At 35.0% G+C, this 20,834-nt stretch overlaps 1 protein-coding gene across 3 annotated transcripts in view; it reads left to right on the top strand.

Annotated features, from left to right (window-relative positions):
- The window catches only part of Wdr37 (WD repeat domain 37), a 277,960-nt gene that overhangs the window by 139,126 nt on the left and 118,000 nt on the right, over positions 1 to 20,834 (top strand). For all 3 annotated transcript variants that reach the window (XM_090412382.1, XM_090412380.1, XM_090412381.1), the window contains one exon: positions 17,738 to 17,795. In XM_090412382.1, the coding sequence (XP_090268508.1) occupies positions 17,738 to 17,795 (58 nt within the window). The remainder of the gene's footprint in view (positions 1 to 17,737; positions 17,796 to 20,834) is intronic.

Raw genomic sequence — 20,834 nt, 5'->3', positions numbered from 1 at the left:
ATGTTTCCTTTAAGTGGACTGAATAGCCAATAGGAATTGAGCCATATACATTCCCATTGTGTAGTAAGACACACTTGAGACTTCTGCTTGAACTGTCGATAAATAAATGCCGCTCATTTCAGTTAGTAAACCTGACACATTGTTACAGTAAACAAACCCACACTCGTGTTTAAAATATTGTACAAGATTACTTTCCCTGCTACGATAAAAAGTTATCTTCGTATCTTGCTCCAGTAAGTTTTTTTCATTTAATCTTGAAGCTAACAATTCCGTTGATTCCTTTGATAGGCCCAAATCTCTTACTAAGTCATTCAATTCCGCTTGAGTAAAACGTTGCAGTCCAGAACTAGAAATTAAATTTTCATTGTCTAAATCAACATCCGGGTCTTGCTCCTCAAGAACATATGGCATGTCCTGATCATGCTCGTTCTCAAGTAAAGGAAGTCCTTTATAAAGTGGCACGGCTATTTCATTGGAATGAGCAACTGGTCGAATTGCTGAGTCGAGATTTGGATACACAATTTTTTTCTTATTCTTCTATTATAACCAGAAGTCTGAACTAAACAAAAATTGCTCCAGTGTCGTAAATTTTCTACACATGACTTACACACCTTATTTGGAGCCCATGACTTGTCCTGATCTGCAATTTTTACGTCAAAGTATGCAAAGTACAACAAAATCAGTGATATTTGTCCTTTGACTGGGAACAGTAAAGCTGCCACAAATGTAGCAGAAGGAATCTACACTATTGACACAATTTCGAGTAGTAGACATGATGTATTTTCTTCACTGCCGACTAACATGCAATTAACAAGACAAAAAAACCAGAGACTTTATTGAAACGTTATAAGCGCTCATCATACTTTCACGATCGATTGACTGATTTCGATCGTTCTTTGTCCGCTATGACGCATATAGCATCCATTTGTTTTAGACAGTTGTGATCGCCAACTTTTCATCACCTAAATGTATTAGGTCGGTTATCGGCCTCTCTCGCATTCAAAGCGCCAGTACGTGACGTTGCAGGTTCTTACGCATTTATTCATTTACTAACAAGCGAGAGCGGTGAGGGCTCCGATTCTGATCTGCGCACCGCTTTGAATAATAGGCTATATCTTCGGGAATTTTTCGAATTTCTTGATAAAAAGTTAGGAACAGATTTTTAAAAGTACATACTTTCAGAAAATAATATTAAAAAATCGATTTTTTGATCCTCTAAATAGTACTGCCTCCTTAAAACTATCAAAAACTTACAAATTAGCAAAAAGAAAATGCTATAGAGGAAAAACCTGATGTAATAGAGAAAAATGGATTTGATATTTGAAATCAGCGCATCCAAATTAGTAAAAAACAAGTGTCAGATCATAATCAGCAGAAAAAAATTTTTTTTTTGTTGGCCAGTGTTATCAATGAAATAAGCTGAATTACCAATTAATTATTAATTAATACATTATAAAATAACCAAGGCGTTCTGTGAACATTTCAGGATTTGTGAATTGTTCCATCGTAGAAAAAGTTTGAGAAACCCTGATCTAATGATGTCTTGGAGATGTTATAAAATATCCAAGTTAGGAACTTTATTCCTTTACAGAAAGAGCTTGCTGTTTATCCTGTTGAGTGCAACCACATGAATTTGTAGTAGCACTTAATTTCAAATTTGTGCACAATTTCAAAATTTGAATGATGTGTACCCACTTTCTATTCAAAATTGTCATTTATACAAATTGTCACTAGCTGATTTATCTGAATTTGCGGTTGCAGAAATAGTGTTCATCCTTAGGTTTTGGACACCAGTGCATTTACATTTTAGAAATGCATATTACATATAAAATAAACACATAAAAATAGGGCTAAGGAAGGAAAGGACAAGTCTTTTTCATGTTATCATGTAGAACAGGCATGGGCAACCTTTCCTAGTTGGGGCCAAATTATCATTCTGTCTCTGAGTCAAGGGCCGGACCAAATTATTAAATAAAATAAATTAATTTTAAATGAATTAAAACAAGTTGCTACTTCATATTTCATTTATTTATAATATAATGCTTTGGTATAAGGCTCTACATAAATTTTATAATATAATAACATAACAATTTAATGTGAAGATTGGCCTTGTACTTCAACTACGAGACTATCAATATTGATGTTAATATTACTTAAGGATAATCGCATAGAATTTTCGAGGTTTTCGTCTGTTATTCTTGTCCGAATTTTTGATTTATTGTATTTCATCCTCAAAAAAAACTGTTCACACATATATGTGCTGCCGAAAAGACAAATGATTTTTCTTGAAAAGGTGCGTAAATTTGTATATTTTTCTTCCACCAAATAAAATTTATAAAAATCCGTCAAAGCAATGTTGTTAAATTGTGATTTTAGCACTAAATTTTCCTGAAGCTCAATAAGTTCCATCTTTAAGTTTTCTGGCACATTATTTACATCAGCATCCATCGGACGAGCAAATATAGCGAATGTGGAGTCTTTGTTTTTGAAGTCGGCAAACCTTGTATCAAATTGCTCTATTAGTGCCTTCAGTTCATCTCCATAACAGTTATAAGGAATATTTTTATGAGTTGCTAGAGTAGGAAAATTATAACAATTTTTAGCTCTTATCTGACTTTCCAACAATCTTAGTTTATTACAAAAAGCTTTGACATGTCCATGCAGTTCATGAGCCAATTGTCTTTGTTTTTGCAATTTAAGATTCAGTTCGTTTAGGTATTCGGTGACATCTACAAGGAATGCTAAATCACACACCCACTCATAATCTTTTACTTGGTTAATCATCATCATCATCAAATTCCTGCCATGTACCCACAAGGGGTGTACAGGATATGATAGTACTACATGAAAAAATTATATCATTACTAACTTCCTATCTACAATTTTCCTCCAAATCAGTCTGTTACTTGTCAAGACTCCGACATTATCATATCTTATATTTCTATCATCTAAGGCACTTTGTACCATATCAATCCACCTATATCTTGGTCTTCCTCTGGGTCGTTTTGCTGCCAACCTGGCAGAGAACACTTGTTTTGCTAATCTTTCCTCTCCCATTCTATTTAAGTGACCGTACCACCTGAGATTAGCTCTGCTAACGCATTCCTGGATGCTGACAATATCAAGTTCTTTCCTAATATTCTCGTTTTTAATATGATATTGCCATTGATGCCATCTATTCACGCCTATAATCTTTCTCAGGACTCTCATATCTGCGGTCTCTAGTCTTTGGTCAAGTGTTTTACTTCTGACCCAGCTCTCAGATCCATAAGTTAAAACTGGTTTGAACACTGTCTTGTATACAGCTAATTTAGTGTTCTGACTAATTTCTCTCTTATTCCATATGAATTTATTCAATTGACTTCCCACAATACCAGCTTTGCTGATTCTGTTGTCTATTTCTATATTTAATTTACCATCTTTAGTAAAAATCGTGCTTAAGTAGCTGAAAGGTTTTACTTGTTGCACAGGTTCTCCATTCACAACACAGTTGATATTTTCAATGATTCTGCCTATTTTCATTGTCTTTGTCTTTTTATTGCTGACCTTCATACCATATCTATTACAATAACTATTCAATTTAGTCAGAGAATCTTGCAGACTTGTAGCGGATTTATTTAATTGCGTTTCCTTTTATGTCCATAAAATCTGCAATGTCTTGTGTCAGATCATAAAATTGTTTTAACATTTTACCTTTACTCAACCACCTTACTTCACAATAATAGGACACATCTTCATAATCCGAAAATAGGTCTGCCAAATACTCCTTAAATTGGCGGTGATTAAGTGCACGTGACTTAATAAAGTTAATACTGGCTACTACAACTTCCATAACATTTCTGAATTTAATCAATTTTGCACACAGATTTTGTTGGTGGATAATGCAGTGAAAATTTGTTAATTTTTTCTAGATGGATCTGTAGTTCTATTGCACTTTCATGAACTATTCCAATAAATCCCTTCTGTGCACCAACCATTGCAGGGGCTCCATCAGTGCATATGCTTGATAGTGAACTCCATTTAAGCCCAGATCTCTCAAATACGGTGTTGACGGTTTCAAATATATCTTCACCGGTAGTTGTTCCTTTTAATGGCCGAAGCGCCAATAATTCTTCTGTGATGTTGAAATCCACATCAACTCCTCGAATAAATATTGCTAGTTGTGCTATATCGGAGGCATAGGTGCTGTCATCCAAAACAATTGAAAATGCTTCCAGTCTAGCAATCTTCTCTTTTAAACTTTTTTTTGATATCATCAGCCATAATTTCTATCTGTTGGACAATAGTATGTCTCGACAAATGAATATTCTTGAAGTCTTTTTTCTTTTCAGGACATATTATACTTGCAACATCCAGCAGACATTCTTTGATAAATTCTCCTACACCAAATGACTTAGAATGCTTAGCGATTTTTTTGCTTACCACAATGCTGTGGCTGCATTCTTTGCTTGTTGAACATTTGCTGCTGGGTATCCAAGTTCTTCTTCATCTTCTGTATTTCATCTTTTCGTAGTTGTCCATCAATTTTTGGGTGATCTGCATGTCTCGAAGTAAAGTGTCTCTTCAAATTGTATTCTTTGTTGACGGTTACAGATTCGTTGCACAGCAAACATACAGGTAAACCTTTATTCAGAATAACATAATAATCCTCCGTCCAGTTGTCTTGAAATTGACGATTCTCTGCATCTACTTTTCTTTTCTTTTTTTTTTGCAATAACCCCTGACGTTGTCCTAAATTTATAAGCGATATTCAGAACTGTCAAACAAAACTGTCTTCTACACTGCAGGCACTGAACAAAACACAACCTCAATGCAGGCACCGAACAGAACATAACATCAATGCAGGTACTGAACAAAGCACAACACCAGCGCAAGTACCGAACTGACACGTTGTAACACGTTCACACACGCTGCTAGTCAAAGTGAGAAAGAGACCTTGCTTGGAGAAAACATAGTGTGTTTTGCACAAGTCATATGGCGTCAGCTTAATGTGAGTTAGTAGAACACACCATGTTTTCTCCCACCATGAATCAGGCAAACTTTGCTGAAATAGATTAGGGGCGGAGGTTGCCCATATGTGATGTAGAAGGTAGTGCAATTTTAATAATGGAGGCAGTATTACAGTTCTCTTGTTGCCCTCAGCATGTTGTTTTTTTGTTTGTATACAATGCTGTCTTTTGGTAGCAATTTAGCTACATAAAGAGAGTCATGTTATCTTCTCCATCCAGCTGTCAGGTACCATTTGGGTTTCAGTCTGCACTGAATTGATCTAGAGTTCCTTGTTCTCAATGATAATGATATTGGAGTAGTAATTGGTTGTTCATATTCCTCTGTTTGCTGCACAATGAGATGTTGCTTGGATTGAGTGACAGATGTTGTGGGCAATGAAAAGGAAGTTATATTCTTGTTAAAAAACGTTTAATTTTCTTGACCAAAAAGCTCTGGAAATACTTTTAATGGGATTATATTGATCAAGTGCATATAATAAACAACTATGTTATACCAACTAGTTTCACCAACTAAGGCTGTTGGCATCTTCTGGGTACATAACTGATGTAAGGCACTGAAAAGTAAAAAACTGTTACAAACTATAATCAACCGATTTCAATTATATTAAACAAAGAACAGAGCACGTACAATACATGCATAGAGCATGGATGATATCACATGTTGTTATTTTTCTATAGTTGGCACTATAATTCAGTTCTGGCGAGTTGAAGGATCTGATAAGAGTCTTCCAGATCACGGGCAAGATTAGTCCTTGGTTCCTGTTAAGGTTCTGTATACAGCGGGCAACTGTTGTGGCCTCCTTAAAAATTCGGGAGCGGAAGTCCTCCTCCATGTAAGGAATTGTGCTTCTATCCCACTCTATGGCATGGTTCGTTCTTGAGAAATGAAAAGCTAACCCCGATTTTTCTTCTCTGTTATTATTGACGTCACCTTTGTGTTCTTTTTGCCTAATTTCAAGGCTCCTTGAAGTTTGGCCGATGTAATTCAAGCCGCAAGAGCAGGGTATGTTATAAACTCCAGCATATTTGGAGAAAGGATGACTATCTTTTGGAGATCTTAAGAATTGTCTAATCGTTTCTGTAGGTTTAAAGGCCACTCTTATTTTATGTGGTCTAAGGAGTCTAGCAATCTTATTGGAAATTGTCCCTAAGTATGGAATGACGATGGTAGAAATATAACGTATATCATCTTGTTGTCTTTGTCGGGGTTCAGAGACAAGTATCTTGTGGACAAGTCTTCAAGGAAATCCATTCATGGTAAGGTTGGTGGATATCAGGGATAGTTCTTCCTGGAGGTCTTGTTGATCTGTTGTAAGGAGAGAGGCACGGTTCTTCAACATGTGTACAATACTAAGTTTCTGAGAAATGTGGTGGCAGGAAGTGAAATGTAAATAACATCCTGTATTGGTAGTTTTGCGGTAAACTGATAGGTTGATACTACCATTCAGAAGCTTCTTAATTAAAGTGTCAAGAAATGATAATTGGTTATCTTTTTCAAGTTCTAGAGTGAATTTGATTGTGTGGTGTAGAGTTGATTTTGTTAAGAAAGTCGAACAGGTCCTTTTTTGTGTGGTTCCAAACGATAAAGATATCGTCCACGTATCTCCACTATACTGTGGGTTTAGGGTCTGTTTGAATTAAGATTTTACTTTCAAAATCCTCCATAAAGAGATCAGCACAAGATGGAGAGAGGGGGCTACCCATTGCAAGACCAGTCAATTGCTGATATATGGTTTTATTCCATAAGAAAAAGTTTGATGTTAAACAATGACGGAACAGAGAAGTAATGTCTTGTGTGAGCAAACTTCCTAAAATGTTGATGACTTCCTCCACAGGGATGGTAGTGAATAGAGATGTAACATCCAGGCTGGCGAGTAAATCCGTATTGGAGATAGAGATGTTGTTCAGTTTCTGAACGAAATGTTGCGAATTTCGCATATAAGTATATGCAATGAGGATGGGTGGGCAATTTAGGATTTAGCCGAGCAAATTGTATTCTTATTGGCTTAAACTGAAATAAAAAATGATAGCACAATATGACAAAATTTCATGCCGGCTGGGTCGTCGCCCGGTTAAACAAAGCCGCTGTTGTTTTCACCAGGGAACCAGGGTAAATAGCGAAAAGTCAGCTATTGGAACAAATCCTAAAACCCACCCCAACTCAATACCACTAGAGTTCATAAGAACATAAGAAGCCTGAATGGCAAAGAAATGGAGCTAGCTGAGGAATTAGATAAGTATCAGATTGACATAATAGGGGTGACTGAAACAAAAAAGACAAAAATAGGTGAGATCTTTCCGAGCAATAAATACAAAATGTTATATTCAGTCAATGACAATCAAGGAAAAGAAGGAATAGCCATAGTATTCAACACGAAATACGAGGCTAATTTTCTTGAATGGCAGGCAATTTCAAGTAGAGTGATGTGAGCAAATATCAGAATGGGGAACTGGACAATTAGACTTATTTGTGCCTATGGTCCCACAGAAAGTTCTACTAAGGTAGAAGTGGAGAAGTTTTTTGAAGCTTTAGAGAAAGCAACTGACACAATGAAAAAGGAAAAGTTGGAAGTTGGTTGTTGGATCTAAATTGCAGAGTAGGGAATGATTGTCAGACATAACAAAAATATATTGGGAAAATTTGGAGAAAGTGCAAAGCTAATAATAATGGCAAATACCTGTTGGATTTCTGCTCAGGACATGGACTAGTTATTACTAACACAATGTTCCAACATAACCACTCGGCCAGCCTGGTTGGCCGAGTGGTTAGCATATCCGCTCTCCAGCCAAAAGGCTGTGGGTTCGAAACTGCCATGGGCATGGATGTTTGTGATTGTCTGTGGAAATACTAGTGATGGTCAGCAGTAGATGGTGTTGGTGTAGTAGTGGTCAGTTGGAGGATTTGAGTGGTGGAGACAGAGCTGTAGAGCAGGTGCCCTCCCTCGCTGAGTCTTTGGACTCCCTGGAGGTGTTAAATAATAATAATAAATAAAAATGTGCACAAATTCACATGGAGAGAAGAGTAAAGAATAAGAAAAGTCTCAATGACTATGTTATAGTTGATAGCGATGTTTCTCCCTGGTGCAGGAGACCAGATTGTACAGAATATTTGAAATTGGAAGTGATTACCATTTGGTCTTGAGTAGGATAAAACTGAATTTCATATTGAAAAGAAGAACATGTAAGACAGTTTTCAAACGAATAAAAGTTGAGCAGCTGTCAGATGTGAACTATACACTAAAATACACAAACATGATTCAAGAAAAAATGAGAGTTTGAGAACAGAAACCAAACCTTGGTGATTCATTGGCAAGCCCTGAAGAAAACACTGTTTGATTCAGCCAGAGAGGCAGACTGAAGTTGTCTGTAAGGATAGAAAAATTAGAACTCCATGGTGGACACAGGAAGTTAAAGAGGCAGTGAAAGAAAAGGAGAAAGCATATCAAAAGTTCCTGGCAAATAAGTCAGCTTGTACTCTTAGAGAATACAGAGACAAATGTAAAAAAGCTAAACACTGTGTAAAACTAGCTAAACAAAAGTTATGGGAGGACTTTGATTAGGACTTTGGTTAGAACATAGAAAATAAATATCAAGAAGGTGACAAAATATTCTTGAAGTTGTTGAAGAAGCTCTGGAATGGAGAAAAGAGTGTTCTAAAAGGAATTAGAGAAGATGAAGGTGACATGAAAAAAGAGAAAAAGATATCCTTGAAATATGGAGTAATTACTTCAAAAAATTGCTAAATGAACAAGCAGTGATGACAGCACGATGGTAAAAAACACTGACCAGGCTTGCAGTTAGAATACATATCCATACTTGAAGTAGAAAAAGCCGTCAAAGTCTTGATATGTAGAAAGGCAGCAGGAATAGATGATATTAGACCAGAAATGCTGAAGTATGGAGGTATAAAAGCCTTACGGTGGCTGCAGTGGTTAGTTCAGAAGGCCTGGACAGAGGGATGAATTCCCGATGATTGGAGTAGAGCTCTCATAGTACCCATATATAAAAAGGGAAATAAAACTGAATGTGAGAATTACAGAGGTATTTCCCTACTGAGTGTTCCTGGTAAGTTTTATGCAAGTATACTTGAGAAATGGTTGAGAAGAATTGTGGAAGAAAATCTTGGTGAAGAACAAGCGTGATTCAGGCCAAATAGAGGCTGTCAGGATCAGATCTTCACTTTACGACAAATAGTTGAGAAATCATGGGAATATATAACAAAGATCTGTATTTAAGTTTTGTCGATTTGGAAAAGGCATATGACAAGGTGCCAAGAGAGAAGCTATTCAATACGCTACAGTTATATGATGTCGATAGGGCATTATATCAAGCAATACTTAGTCTTTATTTGAGTTGTAAGTCAGCAGTTAGAATTGAAATGCAGTACAGGAAGGTGGTTTAATGTTAAATCTGGTGTGAGACAAGGATGTACATTATCCCCTCTGTTATTTATTATCTATATGGATCACATTATGAAGGAAAGTTGTATTAAACCTGACTAGTCTGCAAGATTCCATGACTAAAGTAAATAACTGTTGTAATAGATATGGTATGAAGGTCAGCAATAAAAAAGACAAAAACAGTGAAAATAGGCAGAAACACTGAAAATATCATCTTCATTGTGAAAGGAGAACCTATAGAACAAGTAAAACATTTCATCTACTTAGGCACAATTTTTAGTGAAGATGGTAAATTAAATATAGAAATAGTCAACAGAATCAACAAAGCTGGATAAATTTATATGGAATAAGAGAGAAATCAGTCAGATCACTAAATTAGCTGTATACAAGACATTATTTAAGCCAATTTTAACTTATGGATCTGAGAGCTGGGTCAGAAGTAAAACACTTTACCAAATACTAAACACTGCAGATATGATAGTCATGAGAAAGATTAGGGGCATGAACAGATGGCATCAATGGCAATGTCATATTAAAAACGAGGTTATTGGGAAAGAACTTGACATTGTCAGCATCCAGGAATTGCATTAGCAGAACTAATCTCAGGTGGTATGGTCACTTAAACAGAAGAATGGTAGAGGAAAGATTAGCAAAGCAAGTGTTCTCTGCCAGGTTTTAGGAAAAAGACTCAGAGGAAGACCAAGATATAGGTTGATTGATATATTAAAACATTCCTTAGAAGATAGAAATATAAGATCTGATAATGTTGGAATCTTGACAGGTAACAGACTGATTTGGAGGAAAATTGTAGATAGGAAGTTAGTAATGATGTGATTCTTCATGCAGTACTATCATATCCTATACACCCTTTGAGTGATATATCAGGAATTTGATGATGATGATTATAGCATGCATCGAGAAAGGCTATGGAAAATCTTAAATGAATTTGGAATATCAGAAAAATTAATCAGACTGGTTAAAATTGTGTGTACATGAAAATCAATGTAGAGTACTCACTAACAACATATTATCAGAGTATTTCAACATCTCCACAGGTTTAAAACAAGGAGACACGATATCACCTATATTATTCAACATAGCTTTGGAAAAAGTAATTTGAGAAACAACTAAAAGCACTGTATCATGTTCTGCATCAATCCTAGATTGCAGAACATGATATAACTAAAACTTGATAACTAGAACATTGATGCACAATCCAGATGATATAACTAAAACTTTTATAAACATTAAAAACCTCTTCCAGAAAAATAGGTCTCTTAATATTAAAAAAAAAAAAACATAATATTTGAAAGTATCTAGAGATAGTGATTGATCTCAATAAGAGCCATCAACTATTCAGTTTGCTGACATGACATTGAAAAACTCAATACAATTTAAATATCTAGGCTCTATAATAACTAAAGATAATAAAATCCAAACAGAAAGAAAGATGAGAATTCAAGCAGGTAATAAATCATTTTTCACTTCAGCACCTCCTCTAATCTAGAAATATGTCATATGAATCTAAAATAAATATCTACAGAATGCTAATTAGACCAGTTGTATTATATGGTGCAGAGACATGGAATATAACAAAAGCTGATGAAGATCAATTACATTGCTTTGAAAACAAAATTAAGAAAAATATTTTGCTCAATTAAAGATCCTGTGACAGATGAATGGAGAAGGTGAACAAATAAAGAACTCTATGTACTTTATAAGAAGCCACTAATAATAAATGAAATCAGAGCTAATCGCATCAGATGGTTAGGGCACTTGTAAAGAATGAAGGATAACAGGCTAGTGAGGAGAACCTTTTTACATCACCCAAATGGAAGACGTCCAAGAGGAAGACCCTGCAGGAGGTGGATGTTATCCATCCACCTTCTGCAGGGTCTTCCTCTTGGACGGACGTCTGGGATAACATCGAAATGGACATGATAGAGCTGAAGCTGCAAAACTGGAAGGATTTGGCTAAGGATATAAAAAAAAGAATGGAGAACTGTGATGCTTGCAGCTAAGAACCTTAAATGTTCGTGAAGCTTAAGAAGAAGATAGTCCTATCTCAAATAACAAGTAAACAATACATCAAGTTCCAATCCCTTACATTTCTGGCATCTCAGAAGCCATTTCCAGAATTCTTAAGAAATACAATTTAGTGGTTACTTTTCTTCCTATGAACTATAAATATCAGCATGGTTTCCACTTTCAAAAGATAAATGGTCTCCTGTAGCTCTTTTTGGTGACTACCAAATTCCTTGTGGCTGTCATCAGTCTTACTTTGGACAAATAATACAAGAACATCAATCTTATGTTGGAATAAATACAGACCACAATATCCAGTGGTCTGAAACACGCTTAGTTCATCAGTGTCAGTATAAATTTGAACATTTGTTTAAAGAAAGCACTGAGGCCTTTCTACAACATCTGAACTTAAATTGGAACGACTCCCTCTCTCCATCTAAGATATGAGAAAGTCTTATTCTAATCACATATTAGTTATTTTTTATTTTATTTATGTTTAATGAATAATTAATATTGCAATATTCCTTCAGTTATACCATTGCGCTATTTTATGTATAACATCACATGGCTCTTACTTTTTCAAATCAATCCATTGTTATGTTCTGCCTTGTAATTAACTATCATTGCCAATGACGATGGCCTATAATATTCAAGCTGAAATGTATGGCCTGAATAGTATTGTTTATTCCTTGTGTTTTTCATGTTATTTAAAAGAAACCTCTCATGGCACAAGTATTGTATCCCTTAAACAATGAATAATGACTATGGAGGGATAACTTCCATATGATATTGTATATTCCATATACCGGATGGTATAGAGATGACAGAGGTAGGCACAATTGTTGAGTTACTGAGTGACCACTTTGCAAGGTATATCATCCAAGTGAAGATATTGTTATGGCAGAGGTGACAAGGACTGATGTGAGAGCAGAGGTCAAAGAATTGGTAGTACTTAGGATATTGCAGAATCTGATATTGGGATTGGATGGGATATTGGCTCGCATTTTAAGAGAATATGCAGGGAAACTGGCAATGCCTTTGAGGCTGTTTAAGTCTCAACTCTAACAAAATCCCAAGAGAGTGGATGGAGGATAAAATAAGTCCTTTGCATTAAGGAGGATCTAATCTGAGGTTGCAAATTATAGACCAAGTGGTATTAGGAGTGGTTGTATAAGTACTGGAAAAATTGGTCAAAAAGAGAATTCAGGAATGGATGGATAAGAATATGATATTCTATAAGGATCATGCATTAGTAATCTACTAACTTTTTATAATAGAGTGACAGCTGAGTTGAATAAAGGTAATGACTATATGATGATTATTCTTGATTTTGCAAAGGCATTTGACAGGATACCACATGCAAACTGCAAGAAATGAGGGTGGATATGAAACTGGTGATATGGATAAAAGTGTAGCGATGGCAGATACCAAAAAGTAGTATATGGAGGAGTAGAATCCAGGAGTAGGCAGGTGACTAGTGGTTCTCTGCAGGGTCCCGTGCTTGGACCACTGCTGTTTAATTTGTACATAAATGATATTGGAAATAACGTGAAGGTAGATATTCAGTTTACTGATCAAAGTTGGATAGTGTTACATTTAATCAACTTAATGTAGAGAGCTTGCAAGATGATTTAAATATGCTGACAATATGGGTAAAACACAATGGATGGCAATTTGATGTTGAAAAGTGTACAGTTATGCATTTTGGGATACAAAGATTACAAGTTGTGTACTATATTGAGGGGAACTGCACTCCAGGAAATTGATGAAAGGGATTTGGGGGGGGGGGTATAGTAGTAGATAGTTGAAGTTTAGATGACATATTGCTAAAGTAACCAGGGTAGCTCACAGGAGTACTTGGTTATACTTCAGGTGCAAACTTGTTTGCTTGCACTTGAATTAAGGATTAAACTAAATTTATTATAGTCTAACCAAGTGAAAAAAACTTCCAACATCTCTCTCTAAATCCAGAGTAATTTAATAATAAGGTGAGACACCTTTTGGCAACTCGTATAGGTAAATATGACTTCTCCATTGCTTCCACCATAGTATCACCACCTCTGGGTCTGGCTCCCACTGATGAGATCTCGAGTCAAAACTGGTCTGGGTAGTGGCCCGTCCCTTAATGCATAGCATCATACATGTCCGCAAGGAGATGTGCTTTGCATTATGGGAGATACTAAGACAAGTAGTGATGAGAGCTTGGTCCACCTTTACCACGAATTGCCTCAGTCCTGGAGCTACTTCAGGCACAAACTTCTTTGCTTACACTTGGATAAAGGATTAAACTAAATTTATTATAGTCTGACCAAGTAAAAAAAAAAACTTCCAACAGGAATACTTGGTTATTGAAGAACACACTAACAAGCAGAGATAAGGGAGTATCGTTCCTCTTTATAAAGCCTTGATATGACCATATCTTGATTACTCTACTCGGTCTGGTCACCTGAGTTTCTTAGTGTTCCAGAGGCAAGTGACCAAGATAGTCTGTGGAATGCTCCCTGTGAGGATAGATTGAGGGTTTGTAGGTTGCAAAAGTTTGGTGGTAGACGAAAGAGAGGGTTATAATAGAATCAAGTTTGGTCTTCATTGATTCGTCATGGCACATTCATATCTGCTAGGAGTATACAGTAACCCACAAATCAGCAGCCATAATAACGAATGCATGTTTTCTATTGTATAATCATGTACAAATATTTTCACCAGAGTTGTTAACTGTTATTACCTATTTTCTATATATATATTTTTTTTTAGTATATTCATGTAATTATGCTGATGAAGTGAAACAAGATAATTTTCACGAAACTAGTAGAGAAAATAAAAAATAGTTTCTGTTTTGATATTTTTTTGGTAGAAAAATACTGGAAAACTTATTCCCATAAACATTTAAGTTACTTAAAGAATATTATAGTATTAATACAAAGGAAATATTTCAGCACTTGTCTAGAGGAAGAAGAATAAGAGGTAATCCCTGGAAGTTGGATATGTGTGTGGGTAGGAAGGGTGTGAGGACTACATTTTTAGCTTGGAGAGTGGTAAATGAATGAAATGGTTTGCCTGAGGTGGTTGTGAGTGCTGTCTTTTGATGGTTTCAAGGAGAAGTATATAGATATTGTGTTGATTGGTGGGTCTCCCATGACGAGACCATGGAGGTTCCTATGCAATAATAATATATATTATAGTTCTGAAACTAATGCTGTCTGTTCATTTTCCTGATTTTTCTCAGAACTCATATCTATAGTCTCCATCTTTTGATTAACTATTTTCTTGCTAACTAGACTCGGAGAACAGTAAGTTGACATTAGTTTAATATCACTTCATCTTCACTAAAAGCTTTGTGTCTAAATGGCTAAAATATGTTCTTGATGGTCACTACTAAATGCAGTTTTCTGTTTTTATAGTACTTTGATACTTGATTTCTCCAAAATTGAGCGAGAGTGGTCAATGAGTTTAAGGAGTGGTATGAAAGACTTTGTATTTCCTAGGAGGGACCTCCCACGATGAGTTTTGTTAGACTTTGTTTCCTAGGAAGGACCTCCCTGCGATGAGTCTTTTGACTCCTGGAGGCCTAAATAATAATAATAATAATAATAAAATTTATGACAGAATTATTTAATTTTGCTAAAGACTTTAAAATCATAATGTTATTTGCATAGAGTAAAGAGCTATGCTTAATATCTCATATTTGTATAGCTGATTTAATACTACTTACTGTAATAATGTGGTCCATATACGTCGGTGGAAAGTGTACTACTCTGTCTTATACCATCAGATTATGTTTTCATAATCTAATTAATATCAGACTATGTTTTCATGGATGTTCCTTTTAATTCTAATTGCTAATTTGTAACATAATTATGTATAAGTTATGTGTAGCTCTCTATAAGTTCCTTTTACCCTATATAGATTTTGTTTTAAATTGTTTTCTTTTGAGTATATTGATGCTTTTTTTGTAAATCAACATAACTTAATATAGAGATTCTTACTGTACTCCCATGATTTCTCCACTAAAAATGGTAAAAATCTGGTCTTGAGAGTTCCTGTTTGGCCTCAACCCTAGTTTTCTTCTAGTTTTCCTTTTAATATAGAAATTCCTCTGTTTATCTCACATTCTGTTTTAATTCCTTGTTTTGAAATTGATACAGCAAGAACTCTGCTTCACTCATTTGGAATTCAGTCTTCTGACCAAGCCATCTGAATTATATGCTATAGCTACTAAAATTTTTACACCACTGTATTTCAGCATGATAGTGCCTTTCTTCAGTGATAACTGTAAGAGTCCCTTTGTTTTGAAAGACCAGAGTTCAAATCCTGTTTAGGATGTGAGTATATTTATAAGAACTTTTCTACTAATGGTGAGTTAGAAGACATAAATATGGAGTGGGAGGAATTTTTTCCCCTCTCAGAAACCTGGGATTTTCATTCTGCAAGATGGAAAACCAATCCTGACAATATACACAATTGACAGACATAAGTTGTACATTTAAAAAAATAAATAAATTTACCACCATATACCTACATGGTATTTTAGTCAAGCTTATGAAGCGTCCTAAGTTAATCTGGCTGTATATATTTTGTTGAAATTTTGTATTATGATCTTTACGTGGAAGCCTCCTCAGAATTGTCAATCATTTGGAATTTGAACCTGTTTTTCCAACTGATCTAGGATATAAGAATCTTTATGATGACTGCTGTAAGAAACTGTGATTTATTAATGTCATTGGAGATTACAAAAATTAGTTATAGTACAATAACTGATTAGTTTCAGCTGTTTGTGTATCGAAAAGTACTTCTACCATTGAGATCGATTTTAGTATCTTTGTGGGTTTAGCTTGCATTGATGTGACCTGAAATGTTGAAACCAGTGAGGACCTGAGAAGGTAATGTACCCTGCATTATGGGATACAGAAGGACAACTTTAAAAAGAATTGACTGCATATGTTATATATACACACGAGAAGGGAGGGGGGTGGGGACTGAAAAGTTCTAATAAACACTTAGAATAAAAATGACTGGTTTGTGCAATAAGGGATCTCAGAGGATGCAAATGATGCAGCAGTGTTGTAACAAGTGTATAAAACTCTGTGGAAATATGTGTACTGTAATGTGTAAGTTACATGGTTCTACCTCGATTCCTTTATAGTGATTATTATTATTATTATTATTATTACGGGCAACTCCAGGGAGTCATTGGACTCATCGAGGGAGGCCCCAAATCATATTCATCACAACTATTTGACATTCATACAGTATCTATCATACCTCGCCTTAAACTCATTCACTGTCACAGCATCCACCACAGACTCAGGGAGCGCATTCCACTCATTCACTACTCTAAAAGTAAAGAACCCAGCTCTAACACCTTTACTAACCACACTTTTGCCCAGTTTCCATGGATGTCCCCTAGTCCTCCCACAACCAGCCCTGTTCTCAAAAATATCTTCTGAATCAATTTTATAGAAACCCTTCAGTAATTTGAATGTCTCAATCATATCTCCCCTCCTCCGCCTATCAACCAATTTTTGCAACCCACAAATTCTCAACCTGTTCTCATACGGTTCATTCCACAAACCTGCTATCATCTTGGTCACTCGCCTCTGGATCCTCTCCACCTCCTCCCCCATCAAGAAGAAACGTAGGTGACCAAATCTGAGCACAGTAGTCTAGATGGGGTCTTATCAAGGCTCGATACAGAGGAACAATAACCTGCTTGTCTCTGCTTGTCATCGTATTCTTCAGCAACCAAGTGATTTGATGAGCTGTTTTGGTCACTTTTGCAATGTGTCCCCTAAATTTCAATTCCTTATCTACCAACACTCCTAAATCTCGTGCCTCATCAATTTCCTGGAGCACGGTTCCACCAATGCAGTAAACTGCCGCCAATCTTTTCACCCCAAAATGCATAACCTTACATTTTGCCACATTAAACTGACATCCATTCTCCTTAGCCCAGACCTCCAATCTATCCAAATCATCCTGCAAAATTTTGACGTCATCTGCATTCACTATTATCACAACTTTTTTCATCACACCCGTAAGTAGCCTAGTTATAAGGATATTTCATATCAAATTTTTGTTCACTTCAGATTAAGAAAAAACAGGAGAAAAAGAAGAATGTAATTGCTTGCCATGTATGGTGCACTTATCAAGGAAGTTAAAAAAAAAAAAATTAATTGCTTTACTAAGTTATATAATGCTCAAGAGTTATTTTAAATTTATGTTATAATATCTCTTTAATTCATGATATAATTATTCCTTTAATAAGATATTAGTTTGTCCAATTCCAGTTTTATTTATTTACAGAAGTGTCACTCCTCTGAAGAAGATGTTGATATACCTGAGAAAGAAGAATATCCTGATGGTAAGGCTGCAATCCTTTGTCTATGTTAGGTTCATTGAATCATACTTAAAGTTGGAATTTATGCGAAAATTATATCCAAATCAGGAAGATTGCATTTAAAAAACAAACAAACAATGAAACCAATGTATGGACTTCCATTAACCTTCCTACCGGTCGATGTGGATGAAATAGTGACACCAAATTGCACTTCTTATCCATGTTATTCAATGGGTGTTAGAGCTTCGTATCCAGATTTAGCTGAACGTCTATAGATGTTGTGGGGTGTTAAACTGATATTGAGGAAGCATCAGTTTAAAATATTATTTTGGAAGTTCATTTCATACCCCTTCTCTTAATTTGAACTTCATTCTGAGAAAGAATGTTATTATTATACAGGTATCTCCATGTACATATCAATATCTGAGATCGAAAAAGCCATCAAAAACTTGAAATGTGGAAAGGCAACTGGAGTAAATGATATTTGACAGGAAAACTTAAATATGGTGGTATAAAAGTTTTGCAGTGGCTACACTGCATGTCTGGTCAAATGCTTAATTCCAGATGATTGGAGTAGAGCTTTCATAGTTCCCATTTATGAAAAAGGGAATAAAATACTTGAAAAGAGGTTGAGAAAGATTGTAGAAAAGAAACTTGGAGAAGAACAAACTGGGTTCATGCCAAAGAGGGATCGTCAAGATCAGACTTTCACTTTACAACAAATACTTGAGAAATCATTGGAATATGAAAAGGATTTGTACTTGAGTTTTGTAGATCTGGAAAAGACATATGAGAAGGTTCCCAGAAAAAAATTTTTCAAAACACTACAATTATATGTGGTAAATAGAACATTATATAGAGCAGGAGTGTCAAACTCAATTCGACCATGGGCCATTTGCTATAAAACTGTATCTCAAGTGGGCCACAAAAAAGTTTCAACTAAAAAACCCTGCACTAATTTGAATCGAAGGGAAGTGAAAAAATGAGTATAAATAAATTGGAAAATTTATTTATACTCATTTTTTCACTATTTATTTTCATTATTTATTCTAAGTCATTACAAGACATATAAAATAATAGTATAATGATTATGACAACTCAAAAAAAAAATAATAATAATATAAAGAATATTTTTATTATATTAATATTTGCAATACATAGCATTTAATCCAAATTAAACTGATATTAAATTTTATATGACTAAATCAAATATTTATATATTTATACATTCTAAAAAAAAAAAAGTATAAACTCTCATTAATAACCATCACAAAAATTTACAGAGCTACTTATTAGTTTGAAATTTTTTGTGTTGTGTTGAAATAAAATACTTCTACATTTTAGGGAATTTTTTAAATGTTACTGAAAATATTTTGGGGAAAAAGTCTCGACATTATCAGCTTGTTTACAAACGTCCCGAGACAAGAAATTTTGAATCTCCTAGAAGACCTCTTCCCTCCGGACATCTTGAATCTTTTTAAACATTGTATAAACAATACTTTTTTCACCTATAAAGATAGAATCCGGGAACAAAAAGAAAGACTGGCCATGGGTTCATCATTATCACCGGTATTAGCAAACCTATTTATGGAAAAATTTGAAAACAATGCTCTTAAGAATTACCATAAAAAACCAAAAATATGGCTACGTTATGTGGACGATATTTTCATCATATTCAATGGAACAACAGATGAACTTATCAATTTCAAAGATTATCTCAACAATTTGCACAACACCATAAAATTCACTTTAGAACAAGAAAAAAAAAAAAAACTTCCTTTTCTGGATATTCTATTAGAAGTTAATGAAGAAAGTAAACTCTCCTTCTCAGTATATAGGAAACCAACAAACACTGGAAGATTTCTAATGCAACCTCACACCACCATCCTTCACAAAAAATAAGCTTAATTAAAACTCTTCGAGACAGAGCATACAATATCTCCAGCACACAAGAAAGATGTAATGAAGAACTAAAATATTTAACACAAATCCTCCAACAGAATGGATATGAAACAAAAACCATCAAGAGAATCCTTAAAATGCCTCCAGCTAACAACACAATAAAACAGGATTACAAAAACAAAATCTCGTTTCCTTATATCAAAAATGTTACAGATAAGCTAGCCAAATTAATGAACAAACACAACATAAAAGTAGCCTTCCTTCCTATGGAAAAAATCTCAAGATTCCTACATCCACCAAAACCACCTCATCATCTTAAAAAACCAGGAGTCTACAAAATCCATTGCTCTTGCGGGATTTGCTACGTAGGACAGACAAGAAGATCTGGAGAAATATGCATGGCTAAACACCAAAAAGACGTACAATACAAAAGAGAACAAAAAACGGGCCTTGCTTTCCATACCACTTCCACTGGACACGATGTACTCTGGCAAAAAACGACGATGTCATACATAGAAAACAACAGTTATATAAGAAAATTTAAAGAAGCTGCTAATATGCTAAAAAACCCAACCCAATGCAATAAAAATCAAGGTTTAATTCTCCATCAAGTGTGGTCAGCTCTAATAAAAAATCTACCTCAATCTGAGCTCGGACTATATGAACGAGAACAAGAACACGTGACATCGTCCAGTATTGTTCAACGTCAATAACGTTATATATCTGCATTCTGTTATTTGAGTTTTATGAATAGCCAGACGGTTATGATTTGTATTTATTAATTCTCTTGTTTAAACTTTAAGTTATACTATTTAACCCCTGAAGATGTAAATCCTACGATTTACGAAACTTGTCAGGAACTATTATTTCAGTGTTTTATATAACTGAATAATAAAAAAAATGTGGTATAATCACCGAAATATATCTTTTGATAATTATAGTAATTTAATTTCAGTATTTTATTTTTTTCCTGACACTTGACAATGTTTATTATTAACCAGCCTGCCAAAATTTGGACTCAAAGATTGTGAGGATACGACCTTCATTATGGCAGAAAGGTTGATGTCGGTTAATCTTGATCTGTGGGCTGTTTTGTTACCTTTCATACATGAGAATAATTATTCACATAAAAGGTGCCAAAGGGAGGACTTTGGCAAGAAT

Source organism: Typopeltis vanoorti, chromosome 22 (genome assembly GCF_054136105.1).
Source record: "Typopeltis vanoorti isolate ZY-2024b chromosome 22, IOZ_Tvanoo_1.0, whole genome shotgun sequence".
NCBI classification, from domain to species: domain Eukaryota; kingdom Metazoa; phylum Arthropoda; class Arachnida; order Uropygi; family Thelyphonidae; genus Typopeltis; species Typopeltis vanoorti.
Note: the sequence above shows the minus strand (reverse complement) of the source record. Positions and strands in the feature narration are given on the sequence as shown.